Here is a 17,778-nt window from a genome sequence, read left to right on the forward strand (position 1 = left end):
CACCTCAACTATCACACTGGACCTTCTCGAGAGAAGGACTCCCAGACAGCTGTCACACACTTCTTTCTCAGAGGACATGAAGAAAGCAAGATGGAGATGACAAGTGATCATAGATCAGGAAACTAATCTTGGTGCCTACCTTTCAGGTCATCACTGAGGTAAATCTTATACCTTAAGGAGTTGCAAAGAACCACTCCTACAAACTTTCGGTACCAAGTTCGTTTCACGTACTGCTTGCCGCTGCAGTCTGAATAGGTGGGGTCATATTTAAAGGTGAATGGGATCCAGATAGGCTCACCACCTTGGAGGAAGATAATTCAACATTAAGGACAGGCTTTAGTATTTCAGTCTGAGTTTTGCTGAGGTTAACATCTGATAATATGTTTTACAAGAGATGCTGCAGCAGATTAATGCGTGACTTTTCTATATCCAGAAATACTACTTCAAGAACAAATATTACAAAAAAATATTTAAAATCAAGGGACTTGATTAAACCCCTTCTAGGCAGTGGACAATAATAACTGTCAAAATCATATGTACTGAACCACAGTTTTAAGTAAACAAATAGTCTCACCGTTTTTAGTAAGACATCTTCTGTACCTAGTAATACTCAGTTTCTTTTCTAAACAGAGCCTGATCTTAGGTCTGACACTGACACTGTCTAAATACAGCCACTTGCATTTTAACACTAAGTACAAAACTTATTCCTTCTCCTAAAAAACAGATGTTAAAAATTCTCCAGTGAGTAACAGTCTGCAATGTAAATTAAAGTCTATTCTTGCTATTTGGTTAAAATGATCCAATCAGAAACATACTTTTCTGTTTTGTTTTCCCACATTACATCAAAACAGATGAGGTTCCAATAAGACAAGTGAGACCTTTCTTGGGGAAGTCTCTCCGTAGCACTGCTGCAGAGGATACTGCTTAACAGTATTGCAAAAGACTAAATATTCCTACTGTCTTGCCTAAAAATTTGCTTTATACTAACCAAGACAATACAATTTCTTTTGAAAATTATAGTAATGTATACATAAATACACAAAAAGCTTCCGATGTGATAACTGGTATTTTTCTCTCTAGCTACAGCAAAAAACCCTGTTTTTACTGTGCTATTTTGAGGTGGTTTACAAGTGAGGTTGAAAGGGGTTTTTGTTAGTCATTCTTCCTGCCTCTCACTGGGCTCGTGGACCAAATCCTGCAAACACTTGCGTGTGAGAAGCAATCCTGGATCAGCAATGCTCAGAACTCCACCAGTTTGGACACAAATGTAACTGGACTGACTTTATGCAATTACTCCCATGGTGAAAGGATTGCAGGATTTTGGCCACAGCTTTCTCTTTAGAATAAAGCAATAAACTATCTGCTTCTTGGATGTAGTTTTATTGCTGTGAACAGTCTACTTTTGTCCATCACTTTTGCCCACCTCCAAAAATCCTGAAGGATAAACTCAGCATGTCCTGTCTGGATGTTCAGAGGCTCTTCATTTCCACAGGGTCCCAGAGCTCTGCCACCCTTTTTCATCTATCTTATCTCTATGACTGCAGCTACACAAAAATATTTTCTCTTTGTCCAGTAGAAGCAGAAAATACAATTGCAAAAGCCATCACCTTCTAAAACCTCCTTTCCATGAACAGACCCACAAAATAACTGACAGCAAAAAACCTGGAGGCAACTGGGGGCACGGGAAGCCCACCACTCTCAGGGCCTCTCACACTGACTGCCAGAAACATAGTGTGCTCATGCTCTCCATTATCTGTGTGTCATCAGAGGCATCTGAGAGGACATGGAATAAACAGGCTAACAAGTGTAATAAAACATGGAAGGGAGAGTGGACACTGGACGTGACACTGGACATTGTTTTCATGAACAGTTTAGTCAAAAAGCCCCAGAACCAATGATTTGAACTGCTTAGGAAATCTGACAGAGCATAATAACTATGAGGTCTTTTTTCCTGCACCTCTTCCAAGGGCACGTGCTGCCTGGGGTTACCCTACTCATGTACATGTCAGCAAGGCTGGTCCCAGCACCAGCAGATCAGCTCGTCTGATTAGGGGCTGAACTGGCTTATTGCAAATTTGGAAATGCAAAGCAAGCTCAATAGCTTTGTAGCATATCATTCGGGTCAGTAACAAATCCTTGAATTTCTAGTATTTATAAGGGCATGATGATCAGTATAGATGAGCATAGCTGCTAGAGACAGGAAAACCTGATCCCACTGTTCAAACTACGCTCAGTCAACTGAAGGATACAGATACAGGAGAAGTACAGTTTAGCGCTTATCACTAAGCAATTAAAGCTGTTGTACCAGACAAAAGATGGGCCAAAATCAAGTGCTTATTCTAACATATCTTTACAGGAACTCTCCTCAAAGACCAGAATAAGGGATCCTAAGAAATAAAATGTTTTGTGAATTAGCACAATGAATTACTGCCTGTTCCTGCTTAAAACTGTAACTCAGACTGTGTGTTGATATACTTCTAACACCTCTATTGTAACAGTTTTGTATAGGTTTTATGCACTTCATGAAAGAAACAGCAGAATAAGACTTACCAGGTGGCCTGACAATGAGGAGGGGATTGTCTAGAAGAATGAAACACACAAAAAATTTAATAATCTGTTCCAAATCTTGTTTTATAATATGAAACATACAGTGTCACTCAAGAGAATGTCAGTTGCAGAATAACTGCCATTAGCTACCTTATGAATGTGGGATTTACATGGTCACCTCAATTTGTAGAGCTAATAAGTGTTATTCCACTGGTTTTCTTAGTTGGTGAAACTTGCCACAGGATTGTGTATTTATTCTGATACTGTAAAAACTCTACTGAGATTAGTACCAAAGTTCAAAGCCAGCTTCAAAACAGATTTCCTATTCTCAGAAGGTTCTCAGAGCAGGGGGACAGTTTCACTACAGGCTTCTGAATACATAGTGTAAGTTACACCTGTAGGACTGCCTGCCAAAGGGAAACGTAACCTACCTCTTGTATGCAAATCTCAGTCTCAGATATCCATCATGTTTAGTCCAGTTGTTTAGTGGTATTCATAAATATGAGAAATTTATCATCCTAACTCTTTTTGTCACAGTGACAGAATTTTTGCAGGAGGCCCCTGGGCAGTGCAGGGAGCACTGTTGACTACCTCAGGAGCTTCTGTTCACTTGAAATACTCTCTTTTTTAAAGAAAGAAGGATGGAATAGTTGTGGAGTAAGGATTAAAAAAACACCCATGATCTAATGCATTAGCTTGTCTGTATTCATTACATCGCAGTTTCTGTCATCTCTTAAGTAGCCCTTACTGTGCACAAAATACCTGAAGAAAGAGCATGGTGCTTGTCTACTGATGGGGAAAAAAAGTCCAGGGAGTTTTTACAGTTTGATGAAAGAGAACAACGGTTTTCTGTTCTCTTCAGTGGGTTACCAGGAGTAAGATCAAATGTTTTCAATAAGCTGCTTGATCCTATGATGGCATTCTTTATTGAATATTCTCATCAGCTCAAATCTTTCAATTGCACTACAAGAGCACTCTGAACAAACAGTTTCTGTCTGTTCTGACCTACTCCATCACTGTGACTGTACCGTCTGGCTTTAGATTTAGCAACTGCTTTTGTCCTTGTGCCAGCTGGAAAGCCACCTTTGGCCACATGACAAATGAAAGATAAGTGCTGCAAATAAAACTTGAAATTTGGTGGATTTAACCTGTTAAATAAAGCTCACAAGGTAGCTGATTTTGGATAGGAAAACTAGGCATTCAGGCCCATGTAGTGGCAGCCAGCTAATCAGCAAAAGTCCCTGCAAGACACAGCACGCCTTATTTGTCCAATGTTAAACATTATGCTTGGATTTATACTTGAGCTTCTTACTCCTTTAAAAAAAATCTGAAAATGTTATGCAGGACCATTTACTTATCTTGCATTTTTGTCTCTCTTCTGTGAAGACTTACTTCCATGGCTCTTGATGGAGCTTCTGAAGCAAGCACTACAAGGTGAAATCAAATGAGCAAAGCCAGAGACTGAGCAAACTCCATGTCGTCAAAAGGGCAAAATTTGCAAGAGACAACAGACCTTTCACTCAAGTGAAGATTGAAAAAATTGTCCTTTATTATTCAGTGGAGTCATTGGCCTCTGGCTCAATGGAAGAAGAAATAATGAATAAAAATAGCTCATTTAACATACTATTTTTAGAAGGGTGAGTTGCTCTTGAATGCACTATTAACCCTGTGAAAAAGCAGCATGCCTTGTCAAAAAAAGGACGGAGAACTTTGCCTGTCTGATAGAACAATTCTTTCCTAAATTTCTTCCAGCGACAACTGCTTCCATCTGTTCAGCTGTTCACAATTAGGAGGCTAATTTGCTAAATGTTTGGTTAATCTATCAAAGACATTAAACTCCCCACCGCTTCTGTGTTGTGGAACATTAGTAGTCTTTTGTATTTTAAATTCAACTTCCTGTTCCCTTGAAGCTCACTTTAATATCACTTATATTTTCACAGTGGCATTAGGAGTGCATATTATGTTCCTAGCTTTACTGAAAACAAAGAATTAACCTAAAAAAAAAAATCTTAAAGCAGCAAGTTCAGGATGATCACCATTATTACTGTGTTGGTTTCAGTCATTGCCCTGCCACACCTGTTATTAGGAATGCAGTTTTGAGATTAAAATAAAAAGCAAAGCATACCAGATTCTGTGACAAATGAGACTGAAGAGCTAACAGGTCCATAACCAAAAGGATTCTTTGCTTGGACTTTAAAATAATACCTGAAACAAAAAGAGAGCAAAAATAAGAGTAAAACATTGATTCCATGGCAATGACTAAATTATAAATAATATTAAAACAGGGTGAGAATCAAACCAGCAGAATTCTACTGCGTTCAGGTGTCCTTTGCATTAAACCAAGTTGGATATTGAGCCAGAGTACGAGCTGGCTGTTACAGACAAATTTCTCCTTTTTGCAATTGCTCTCATGCGTATTTTTGGATCGTTTATTTATATCATCCTCCTTCCAAAAACCACACACAACTACATCCACTTTATATGACACAACCAACAGCAATAGACTAAAAGTTGCAAGGAAATTAAATTCTGATCTCAGGAACAGTTTTAAACGAGATTAACTCCTACGAAAGCAGTGGTGTGAACTGCAAACTAAAACTGGATCAGATTTTTACAAGATCAAAAGCTAAGCTTTTGACCTTTCTGTAAAAACTCCAGCAGCATTAAGACCACAATACCTTAGTAATATGAGAAAGCTTCACACGTTGCTTTATTGATTCCCCCAAAGTATTTAAATCACATGCTTAACCCAAAGCCCATGACTTGCCACTAGAACTCCATTCTTTGCTCCATAGAAGCAAAATTATCCTCACCTTTAGAGAAGAATACGTGTAAGCACATTTTCAGTTCATTTCCAAATACAATGATTTTTAGTTGATGCCTACCCTGACATTTTTCCCCCAGCTCAATGTTTTTTTCTCTCCCTTTTATCTTTGTATCCAGTCCAGCAGACACCAATTAGAATGGAAGATTACTGTGAAAGTTTCCAGCGCAGCATTTTTAAAGTGCCTGAGTTTAGGTTTTCCTTTCTTGCCTGCTTGCACAATTTCATTCTTGAAAAGAAATTAATAAAAAAAATTACTGGGCCAGTGTATCATCCACATAGCATTTGGATCTTGATTTAGCCTCTCATCCCAAAGTAGACATCTCCAAAAGCTCTACACATGACCCACATAATAGGGCAAGTGCTTACTTGTGGGGGTGGTTGCTGCTGAGCCCTGGATTACTTCCCATGGCAATGTCCCATCCAAGTAGCAGGCCTGATGCTCCTCAGCTGGTGAAAGTGAGCCTGCCCCATTAAAAACATCAGGCTGCTCTTGGTGGCAAAGCTCTCCCCATCCTGCACAGAAACTGCCAGTGCTGCTCCACTTGCATGGCCCACGCTGGGCTGAGACAGCGTGGTTCATAGCAAAGGTGGTCTGACATCCCTGGAAGCTACTACCACCTGGCACAATTTATGCACCAAGTGTAGACACCATGCACATGAAAAACTTCACTCCCCTTTCTTCTCTCTGTCCGCAAGAGATGACAGTAGCCCTTGCAACATAAGAGTGTTACACGTGGTTTAATGCCATGTAAGATGCTCATGCTTTACAGCCTACCAGGCAGCAGGAAAATTCAACACAATCCTGTTGCAGGAACTTTGCTGGTTTTAGTCTGCCACTCAATTTTTACCGTGTGTGTACCATCTGTACCATCAGAAGTATCTGTCTCTCAAGGACTTAGCCACAGAGCAGGGCCTGGAGGTCGCTCCTGAAACAACCCTCTCTGCACCAGCTAAGCACATGAGAACTATCCACTGATAAATCAGAGGGGACCTGGTTGAACCAGCCCTTTGGCGAAGGTGAACTGCTTTGCCTCAAAATCAAACTGCTCTCTATGAAAAGGCTGAAAAGATGTGCAAATAGCATCCACTTCTTCAGAAGTATGGCAGTCATGTGAACACTGGTTTTTGCCATGAAGCAAGCTGGTTACCTCCAGAGTACGTGTCAGGGCATCTTCTTGTTCACTCTATAAAAATTACAGGCAGGTCCTCTACGTGAGGTCTATCTGGAAACTACAGGAATTGTAATATTCTGGACTTCATCCGTGGCAGGAGCCATGTATCTGTGCCAGACCTGGAGCACAGCCATGGTCAGACCCCCTGTGGGACACATGCCCACCCCTGGATGGGGGATGTGCCCCCATTCCTGTTGTGCCCCACAGATGACACCAGAAACCGGCTCCACTCCTGCTTTCTGCAGCCAGTTCTGCCTGTAATTAATGACTATAAGATGCTCACAAATTACTCATGGCTTTCTTTGAAAGACAACACACACACGGTGGCAAAAAGAAACCATGTTAAATAGCGAAATTTAGCAAGGCTGTGCTTTTTGCTCATGCCTAGCACAATCCTCTTGCTGGCAAAAAATATTTGCCCATGGTTTTAACTATTGACCTTGATTTCTTGACTGAAGCTTCTGAGTGTTTAGCGTGGCTGGAGAAAGAGAACAGAGGAGGCAAAAAGGCTCCCATGTGCTCCTCTACTTCTGGCCAACCAGGCAGAGCACGACAGCCTGAGCACTGCTTTAATCCCCTGAGTTGCCAATGCTTTTGTGGGACACCTGCATCCATCCACACCTCCTTCACCCACTTGCAGCTTCTTCCCCTGGATCAGGGCAGGGGCTGGCAGCAGAAGGCTGACCACAGCACCAAACTGTACCAACTTAGCCCAGCACTTGGTGTAAGTACTTCAGAAAAACAGGATAAAAATGTTTTCCAGCCCACATCTTTTCTGAAATGCTTCAAAGCATAGTGAAAACATCTGTAAGGATGCCTGACTTTCCACTGTTTCCAAAGAGGTATAATTAGATACCACCTTTGCAACACAGTGGCACCTTCTGAGCAACCCTTTCAATGTACGTAATACATGTCTGTTAATGCTAGCTTTAAAACATTCCCATTGGATCTGTAAGTGCGATGAAATAGGAAAGAGCAGCCTAAGAACTTCATGCACCTATTTAAGTGGGGAAAAACATGCAGTTTTGTATCTAATGCATAATGCAGGAACTGATTACCTATGTAATCAGGGCACCTGTGCATTCAGGTGTCCTGTTACATACACAGAAGCCTGCCTGGGACACATGGCTGTTCAAGTTGCCTGCCTGACTGTCTGGAAAAAACAGTGTATTGGGTTTGCACAGCAAGGAAAACCTTGCAGGAGGGGCGCTACAGGGGTGGCTTCTGTGAGAATTTGCTAGAAGTTTCCCCAATGTCCGATAGAGCTGATGCCAGCCGGCTCCAAGATGGACCCGCTGCTGGCTAAGTTGGAGCCCATCAGCAGCAGTGGTAGCGCCTCTGGGATAACATATTTAAGGAGTGGGAAGAAAACCCTGTGCAACTACAGCCAGAGAGTGGAGCGAGAATATGTGAGAACAGCAACTCTGCAGACACCAGCGTCAGTGAAAAGGGGTGAGGAGCAGAGTTTCCCCTGCAGCCCATGGGGGTTAACAGTGGAGCAGGTATCCACCTGCAGCCCATGGAGGCCATGTCGGAGCAGGTGGATGCCCAAAGGAGGCTGTGACCCCATGGGAAGCCCATGCTGGAGCAGGCTCCTGGCAGGACCTGCAGACCCATAGAGAGAAGAGCCCACGCTGGAGTAGGCTCCTGGCAGGACCTGGGGGCCCATGGAGAGAGGAGCCCACGCTGGAGCAGGTTTGCTGGCAGGACTTGTGACCCCATGGGGGAACCCACACCAGAGCAGTCTGTTCCTGCAGGACCGCACCCAGTGGGAGGGACCCGCGCTAGAGCAGTTAATGAGAACTGCAGCCCATGGGAAGGACTCATGTTGGAGAAGTTAATGGGGTACTGTCTCCCATGGGAGGGACCCCACACTGGAGCAGGGTAAGAGTCTGAGGAGTCCTCCCCCTGAGAAGGAAGGAGCAGCAGAGACAGCATGTGATGAACTGACCATAATCCCTACTCCCTGTCCCCCTGTGCCACTCGGAGAGGGGCGGGGAAGGAGGTAGAGAAATCAGGGGTAATGCTAAGCCTGGGAAGAAGGGAGGGGTGGGGGGGAAGGTGTTTTAAGATTTAGTTTTTATTTTCTCATTATCCTACTCTGATTTGACCAGTAACAAATTAATTTCCCCCAGTCGAGTCTGTTTTGCCTGTGACAGTAATTGGTGAGCGATCTCTCCCTGTCCTTGTCTCAACCCATGAGTCTTTTATTATATTTTCTTTCCCCTGTCCAGCTGAGGAGGGGGAGTGAGAGTGGCTTAGATGGGCACCTGGTGTCCAGCCAGGGTCAACCCACCACAACAGCAATGAAGTTATAAATACATTTTCCTTTACTAAATTGGAAAATTAGTTCCTAAGCCTTTATATACACAAGAAGCCTCTAGTTGTGCCAGAAAGAGAGACAGGTCTCATGACTTGTTGACCTGTGATTTAAACACAGACGATGCTATGATTGCTGTATTAAGAATGTCAATAAAATAATGCAGTCAGGATATATTTCTTTCTCAGACATGACAAATAAAAAAGATATTGCCAAAGCCTTTCTAGGTCCAGGCATCTGACATTTTCATTAGTCAGAATCCTTCAGCTGAAGAATTTGCCAAGAAATCTTAAATCAGTATAACTCAACTGTTCCTCTTCACATAGATACATGAACAAAACTTGTAATGTGTAAGTTGGTTGTGCTTTGATTACACTTTGCTTAGGCAGAATTGCAATGAATTGTTACCAATATGCACAGAAGAATCACAACTGCAACAGATGCAGTACCATTTGTTGTTCAATACAGACAAGAAAAAAGCTTTTCCTCCTAAAAATAAACCTCCTTTGAGATTCTATATATGACCACTAATGACACGTCAAGAAAGGACATAGTAAATTGTAACCGGGCAATGAATATGTAGTATTTTTATTCCTTTAGACTATATGACTAGTCGTATCACCATACCTGTCCCTTGGAGCAAAATGATTTTATGATTTAATTCAAGGTGTCTCCCTTCTGTTGGAATTAAATAGCTGGCACTTGCAGCTACAAATCATGTTAATTAGGGAAGCAGCTGTTTTTTAAAAAAACAGTTAGCTGTAAAATCTTTTTTCCAGCCTCTCCGAAGGCATGGCTGCATGGGCCCGCAGCCCCGTGCCCTGTCCTGTGGCAGGCTGAGGTGGCAGGACGCCAGCCAGCTGTGGGGTGCGCAGCGGCACCATCTGCGCAAGCTGTAAGAGCCAGGGCGGGAGCCATAGCACCATGATGCATGCCAGCCACGGGGACGGTGGAATGGCTGCTGCTGGACCTCCATCAGCACCGGGTGAGAGCCAGGGTGAATGCGCAGAGGGTACACACAGAGCACGCAGCTGCTGCCCACAGGAGGGGAACTGGTGTGGCTGACCAGGTGTCTGGGAAAGAGAGACATGGGCTGTCCAGGAAGGGGACGGGACGGGACAAGCCAATGTGACAGCACCCCACAGACCCACTACCCAGCAGGATCTGTGGATGAGGGGGAAAAGAGGCTGGGAGGGGGTCAGAAAGGACAGGCAGGTTTCTTCCTGTGAGACATGGAGAGGGCAGCAGGGGCTGAAACCCTCCTCCCATAACTGCACCATCCCTCCAGAAGAAAAACATGTAAATCAGCTGCCTGCAGGTTCACAGGCTAGTGCAAAGTATCTCCCTCCATCAAAAATGGCCTAGCACTACATCCATCATGAATATTTACAACAAATGTTAGAATAAGACACTAGAGCAGAGCTGGAAGAGGAGCTTCCTACATAGCTGGTGTGAGGTAGGTATGTGCCTCACCTGTCTACAGCTTGCACAGGGCAAGGGTTTCATTGACATCTTACCTCTTTTGTCTTCTCTAGTGATACACAGCAGCCAGCTGTGGCTGATGCTGCTTGTTGGACATACTGCGGCTTTGCTTTAACAGAGATATAGAAAGGAAATAGAAATTTTCGGTGCATCTGGCCCCCAGAGCCATAAGATCCAGGCTCTGATTGCAGCTGTGAGCCCTGAGTAAATGTTTGAGAGCCTCCTATGAAATGCTCTGTACAACACTGGAATTAGTAGCAGGCACTGTGGGATCAAAATATCCCTGGAGGGAACAAAAACCAAGTGGACAGGGTAGAAGCTTTGCTGAGACATGGAAATACAGTGGTAAAGGACAGTGTTTTAAATCATGATGCTATCTAGCCACTCCCGCCAGGCACTGATGCAGCTTTCCTTCAAAAAGGCAGGAAAAAGCCTAACCATGCTCAAGAAGGAGACTGAAATGTTTATGACGAGGACTGTAATGTTTGTGACTGCAGGAGACTGGATTTAGTGGTTGAGCAGATGCTGTCCAGCCCTTTGCATCAGTCTTCTGTGACAGCTGAGAGTTAAGGTTAGGTAAGGGACATTGTCAAGACTGCTGTTTTTAAGATTTAATATGGTTTAAACTAATTTTAGCGTTTACATTCGCATGTCACAAGGAAGCAGCTCCTGTGCCTACTGAAGCTGACCAGGGTTTTGGTAATGGAAAAACTTCCACTTCTCAAATGGAGGTCAGACCAGGCCTCGGAAGAAAACTTGTGACGTGGGCTAAACATAGAATTCTGTTTTGTTTGTAAAACCTAAACACCAGGCAGATGTTTTCCAGGATATGTTGACAGCTTCAAATCTTCTCTGGGGCTGACTTCTGCCAAGATGCCAACCCATTTCTGATACCCTGCGCACGCCACAAGATTGTGCCACCAGTAACCCCTCGTGGGATGCCCAGCAGTCAATAGCATCTGCATACAGTAAATCCGACTTAATCAGAGATTTCTCACAAAATGCACTAACAAAGCAAACACAAAATTTTTAGACTAACTTCAGATTTCACGCCATATTTTCTTAGTTAGGCATGGGGTCTTTTCCCAGTGGTTAGGGAGTTATTTTTAACACAGAAAATATGCAATCAATTCAGTCTGTGGATTTGGAGAATGTAAATGAGATTGGATGATACAATTTCGCTGTTGTAAAGAACCCTCCTTCTCCACCACAGACCCCACATGAAGCTTTTATTGCCTCCACAGAGCATACAACAGAGGACAATGGATTATACCATTCTTCAGTAGGATGCTGGGGAAATAATATGCTTAAAACAAATAGCACTTGCTTGAACCTCCCTACTTTGAAACAGAACCTTAATATTCGACACAGGAGTTACTAGGTTCATGGAGATGCATGAACCTATAACCTTGCTGTTCCTATAAAACTCCATTCAAATACAGCCCAATTGCGACCTTATGAAGCCTGGAGTTAATGTACATCTCAGCGGATGTGTCACGGATTGGCAACTCAACTCTCACCAACCCCCCTGCACTGAGCACGGCCTGGACAGCAGCTGCAGGGTTCCTGGGGGCTTTCACTGCAACCGCTCCTTCTGGTGACCTGGAGCCCTTGAGATGTTGGGCACAAGAAGCAGAGAGCTATCGCTGACCTTCAACACTGGCCTTGGGGCAGTAGGACGGGGACTCTTGACTGAAAGACAGTGAAGAGTGAGGAGCTGTGGGTGGAAAGTGGAAATGGCAGAGAAGCAAGGGACGGAGGAGCCCAGCCAGGGGAAGCTGGGGCATACAGGCAGTGCTTCTCTGGCCTGCGTGGGGGACAGGGTGAGAGGGGAGGAATGAAAACTGGTGAAGGGAAAAAGGGCTGGGGATGTACTAGAGTCTGGGATGTGGAGGCAGGAACTGGGGCTAGCAGCAGGAGGAGAGAGGTTTAGGGAAAAGGTGTCCTCAAGTCACAAGGATGTGGATGTACAAAGGCAGGAGGCTCTGCACCTACTTCCCTCACTATCTAGGAACAGAGTTTAGGAGACCTCAGACCTCTTTCATCTTGTTATACCAGGTGAAACCCACAGATAAACTGTGCCCCATACCCCTCTCCATACCTTTGTAACAAAGATGTTTTATAACAAGGGCACTAGCAGATGTAGAGCATACAATTGCAGCCCTCTACTGTGCAAGTAATATTGCTTTAATGCACCATGAACCACACTAAAGGACTTGCACTGAGGTCTGGTTTATTAATCTTCAGAACAGGTTGCCTTTTTTATCTCTTGGGTATGTAAGAAAAAGCCTCAGGAAGCATGGGACTGACAGCACTGTAGACAGAACAGGAGAGGGTACGATGACACAAAGCTTTTCCTGTAACATCTTATTTCTGTTTTTTTTTTTTTAAAACTTTCTGGGTGTCCTGTGTGTGCTTATCCTGCCTCTCCATACACCTTTTGCTTGCTAATTTCCCAGTTCATTGACACTGCAGGTATCCTCTGGTGGATGTGTCCCTGGTGCATCTGCCTAAGGAGCTGCTGCTGAACTTGCTCTGGTGCTGGCTCTGCCAATGAGATGCCATGTCCTCAGAACTCTTTGGTTGGAGGCAAATCTCCAGGGAGGAGACAGAGGGGCAGTACCCCCATCTTAACACATATTGTTATTTCTTCATGCTTGGATGTTTCAGGGCCAGCAGAGGCAGTTGCAGGGGCAAGGCATGTGGGAAACTATGCTAAAGTCAGGGCTGTGTGGAGAAGCACTGTAATGTGGTCAGAAGAAACATGCCTGGTCATATCTGAGACCCAAATGCTATACTGCACTGACTTTTCGTTATTTATTTTATCTTATTTTATCATTTAATCTATTAAGATTTTAGATAAAGGCCATGCTCAAACAATACTCTGTTTTCTAGATTGAGGTTCTCGGTCAACTGCTTTTAACCTGCAGAATCTTCCATTCACCTATAAATCATCTTGGAAAGAAAAGATACATTAGGTGACACCCGTTCTTTCTTCTGTGTTGCCGTGGCACAAGCTCTACGTGCCTGTCTTAGGAGTGGGTGCTCTGATCCGTAGCTCACCATCAAGTGAGGCACGTTAGTCCTAGCCCACAATCCTAGTGCATCTCCCCCATTACCAAATATGTGAGCAACAACTGTCACCAGTGTCTAAGAGACTATAGTCATCAGCATGTGAAGAGCAATCACCTAGCCCAAGGCAGCACCAAAAGCATTTCAGGCTCAGAATTTGAGAGGAAAGTATGAGGGACACCAAGCATCTGTCAAAAGAAGTAATTTTAACGTAGTCCCTTTGTGGCCATTTTCTTCCCACCCAATTGCCATGAATTATTCCAATCTCACGCAAAGCATGCATTCTTGTTCTGCTACTTCAGTGAGATTTTTTGCAAAATAAAGACCTAAAGCTCCTGCCAAACTGACTTCTGGGCAACTGCCACGGCCTCATTATATACCACCAAGCCTTCTCTTCCAGCATAACTCATGTGAACAGACAGGAAAAACAAACCAGAGAGAGGCACCTCTCCCCACCAGCCCTTAGGTATCAAATCTTAGCCACACCAGTATGTGAAAATGGCCACAGCACATAACACCAAGGGTATACTTTAGTATACTCTTCCCCCCAGAATTTGATTCAGTTATGCATAAGACTAGAAAACGCATTTTTAAAATAAGATTTTCTGTTACTGATAAGTGTTTTTATATATACAAACATATATATATGTACACAAAGTCATCTGCTCCAGGGTTAATATCATTAAGATATCATGTAAGTAGCTGTGTGGTTTAAAAAACAATTTCCTGTCAAACAGAATGAGTAAAATCTAGATTGGATGTAAACATTTATGCTAAGGCCAAGAAAAACGATTGACAGTTCTCAAAATTTGCTCTACTTCCCTAACAGAACTGAAAAAGAGTGGATCGAATCCTTACCGTGTGTTGGGCTTCAGGTTCTCAATTGGCAAATGAGTAGTCCCTGTAGTCCTGGTTGACCATTTATTCTTTAAAAAGTCATCATAGGATGCACTGTATACCAGATAGCCTGAAAATGGGAAAAACAAGTGGTTGTGAGGATCCTGAAATTTTAAGTAAATTATATATCTACATGTTGTGATAGATTTTATGGGTTAAAAGGAGTGGAAGCATCTTTGAATATGGAAGTGATTCGATGCCTAACTCTCCTGGAAAATCCTAGGCTACAAGAATTTCCTGTCATTAGCAAATAATGATGGAGCATTATGTCAGAGGGTGGTACCCAGGTGCAAATTCTGATTTAAATCACAGTGAAGGCAAAAAGACGTCAGAGGCTACCCATTCACTGTTTTAAGTGATACGCTGTGCAGAAACCAATGTAGTAAGAAATACCAGGCATTTTTGGAAAAACAACAACAACAAAAAGAAAACCCAACCTAATAGTTATGCAAACTGTGCTTGGTAAGGTCCTGGATCAACAGCAGTGAAAAATGAAGAGACAGACACCACATAGCCTTTTCAAGTGCCACCTTCTCCCTTCCCAACCATTATCACTGCTTCGGCTCCACCAGCTCCCACCCCTCTGCCATGGCTGTCAGCTACAGAGCCGGGCAAGGCTCGCTCCTCAAAAACTGGATGTTAGCACCAAAGCAGTGGCCTTTTCCAATGTTTACTGAAGACCTTTTGGGTCCACTGACAAACAGAGGTTGATTAATTTCTAAAATATTTTGGTTGTTTACTCTAGTGTTTTTCCAGCAACTTTTGAGATTCATTCCTGAAGTAAGTTGGACTTCTCTCTGGCTCTCAAACAGTCTAAAGGCATTAAAGGAGATCTAATTTAATATATTTGTTTAATATATTCCCCATCCCTGAACCTGAACCCATCCCACCCCTGAACCCATCCTTGCTTGTCAGACTGATATTTGAGTAAAATTTCGGTAAAACAAGGTAAGCATAGCCTGGGCCACAGACTCCACTGGAGATAATCGACTCTTATACATTCTTTTCCTACAAAAAAAAGCTGACTAGAAGACTGCCAAGCCAGAAGCCCCTCTACAGGCAGACCACTCCTGTAGCCATGCTCACAGCCAAGCAGGACCCAGACCGGCTCCAGTCATGCAGTCACCTTTGTTTGGAGGAGACTGAAGCTGTGTGAAAGATGCTCCCAAGGCAGGCTTGGGAGGTGCCTGCTGTGGAGCTGAGGGTGCTACCTGGAGGCAGAAGTCCTCAGTCGAGCAATGCGTTATCACAGCTACCATCCAGGCAAGAAGCAGTGCCTTCAGAACCACTTCAGAACCACTGAAGCACAAAATCAGTGCCAAAATCTTGAGATATCTGGACCAATGTGGGCTGGTCAGTCTGGCACTGAGGGGTGACAGAGGGACCTTCCTCGCTCCTCAGAAAATAGCTCACCTCCCTTAGAAAGTTGCAGAGGAGTGAAAACTTCATGAGACGCTGGCTCAGTTTAAAGTAAAAGCGGTCATTTAAGAAAACCTTTCCCTTCCTCACCACCCCATCAGGAAAGCAACCCTCAAGAGAGTACCTGATACCATGTCTCCTCGAGCAGGTTTGGCCCAGTCCACGATGACAAAGGAGTGACAGCCTTCAACTGCCACAACAGTGATGTTGTGAGGGGCTTTCAGGGGAAGCAGATCTTTCTCTCTGAGGTCATTAGGGATGATTTCATCGAGGGTCTCCACCTGGAAGTGCTCCAGGGCCTCTGTCAAGGAGCAGGGGGCTGCTGGATCTTTATTGAGATAGGTCACGTAAGGAGCTGGAAGAGACAGGGAAGGGTGGCATTTAGTTAGCAGTGTGTAGGTACCATAGAGTACCACACAGGTTGGCAATTTCCTGAAAAGAAGAGAGTCAAATTTTGTGATGCATTTTAAAATTCCTCCCCTTCCAGCCCAGAGACGATTCAATGCTGCCAACAAAGCACAGCTTGCACTCTATTTGATTGATGAGCAGGGTGAATGGGATGTCAATATTCAGGTCTAGCCCACACTCACAATTGTACCCAATTATGCGAAGACAGAAGGATTGTCTTTGTGATGAGAGGCAGAAGAGAATGGTCTGACTGCAGGACTCTCCACACGCTACTTCCAGCTGCTCTGGAAGTTGGGGTGAAAATGTTACCCAAACTCTGCCTTTCTACACATGGGAACAGATCCCTGCCAGGGCTTTAGATCATCTAAGACTTTATAGGTCTAAGCAGTTTGTTCTTATACAAAATTCCTGAAGCTGGAGCAAAACAACAGAGGGAGTAAGAAGAGTAATTCCAAAGTGAAGTCTGACCAGGTTAAACAAAGAGATTATTGCTGTGGTCCCCTGGGTACTAAGGGACCATGAGTCATGAGTCCCTACCTTCCAGGCATGTGCTTCCAACCTGTAACTTCTATTTTTGAAAGGTTTACACTGACTGGAATTGCACTTCAGTTCAGGAAAGGATTAAACCATCTTTTTATTGCCTTAAAAGTCACTGTAACATTCAAAGTAAGGACTATAAAACTTGCATTGGAAATGTTTATTCAGTTGCAATACTACAATTCATTGAAATGGTAATATTATTCCCCTAGTGCCTCGAAATGTTCATAAACCAACATTTCTTGGTTTATCTTATTGGATTTCATGCCCTAAAGGGATTTTTTCCAGATCTTGCAATGAAGTTAATTTTAGCCTCTCTAGCTAAATGAATCAAGAAGCACTGTCAGGGAGAGCGCCGAATAGAAACATCACGAAATTGTTTGGACGTGGAAACTGAAGATGCACTGGAAAAAGTCTTGGCATATACAAAAACAAACCTTTTACTCCAGCAACAGAGCTCCACTCTAAGCCACGTGAAGCTTCTGGATATTGGAAGGGAAGGCAAGACATGAGTCAAAGCTGACTCTCCATCACCTGCTCCCCTATCTGAAACGCAAGGTGAGCCAGCAGATGACCTGACCTCAGTTCAGATGCCAGAGGTTTCTAATGGGCTGCGGGGTGGTCACCAGTCTGGGGTGGAGGCTGCAATGCAGTGCCCTACTACCTCCAAATCCCTCCGGTCTGGCCCCCAGCTGCCTCTCTGACAAAGAAGCAGAGCAGCTCTGAAATCAGAGCTGCAACACCTACCTACACACTTTCATGGCTCATGTACACAGGAGCCAGCCTCATGGCTCATGTCAACGTACTGGGGAGTTCCTTCACCAAGTTCTTTCTACAGAGCAAAGATACAAATAGCAAAGTCAAATTTATGTCAGTTGGGTTTACTTTTTGGAAAGTTCATATCCAAAATACCACTCATTCCTTGACTTTGAAGCACTCCTTTGACATCCATGCTTGTGCAAAGTAGGTGAAATCACTGGGGTTGCATGGGTCAGTGCAAAAGAAGTAGGTCACCCAGGAAGACTCACACCTACATGGAGACTTGCACTGATTGAACTACTGGTGTGAACTTAAAATTACGCCATCGTGCTGAACTG

At 43.7% G+C, this 17,778-nt stretch overlaps 1 protein-coding gene across 1 annotated transcript in view; it reads right to left on the bottom strand.

Moving 5' to 3' along the window:
- The window catches only part of FNDC1 (fibronectin type III domain containing 1), a 76,392-nt gene that overhangs the window by 4,294 nt on the left and 54,320 nt on the right, over positions 1 to 17,778 (bottom strand). Inside the window, exons 14-18 of the mRNA XM_064446967.1 lie at positions 15,861 to 16,091; positions 14,279 to 14,387; positions 4,673 to 4,752; positions 2,551 to 2,580; positions 140 to 301 (exon numbers count right to left, since the gene is read on the bottom strand). Coding sequence (XP_064303037.1) covers positions 140 to 301; positions 2,551 to 2,580; positions 4,673 to 4,752; positions 14,279 to 14,387; positions 15,861 to 16,091 — 612 coding nt within the window. The remainder of the gene's footprint in view (positions 1 to 139; positions 302 to 2,550; positions 2,581 to 4,672; positions 4,753 to 14,278; positions 14,388 to 15,860; positions 16,092 to 17,778) is intronic.

The sequence above is a fragment of the Phalacrocorax carbo genome, chromosome 3 (assembly GCF_963921805.1).
Source record: "Phalacrocorax carbo chromosome 3, bPhaCar2.1, whole genome shotgun sequence".
NCBI classification, from domain to species: Eukaryota; Metazoa; Chordata; class Aves; order Suliformes; family Phalacrocoracidae; genus Phalacrocorax; species Phalacrocorax carbo.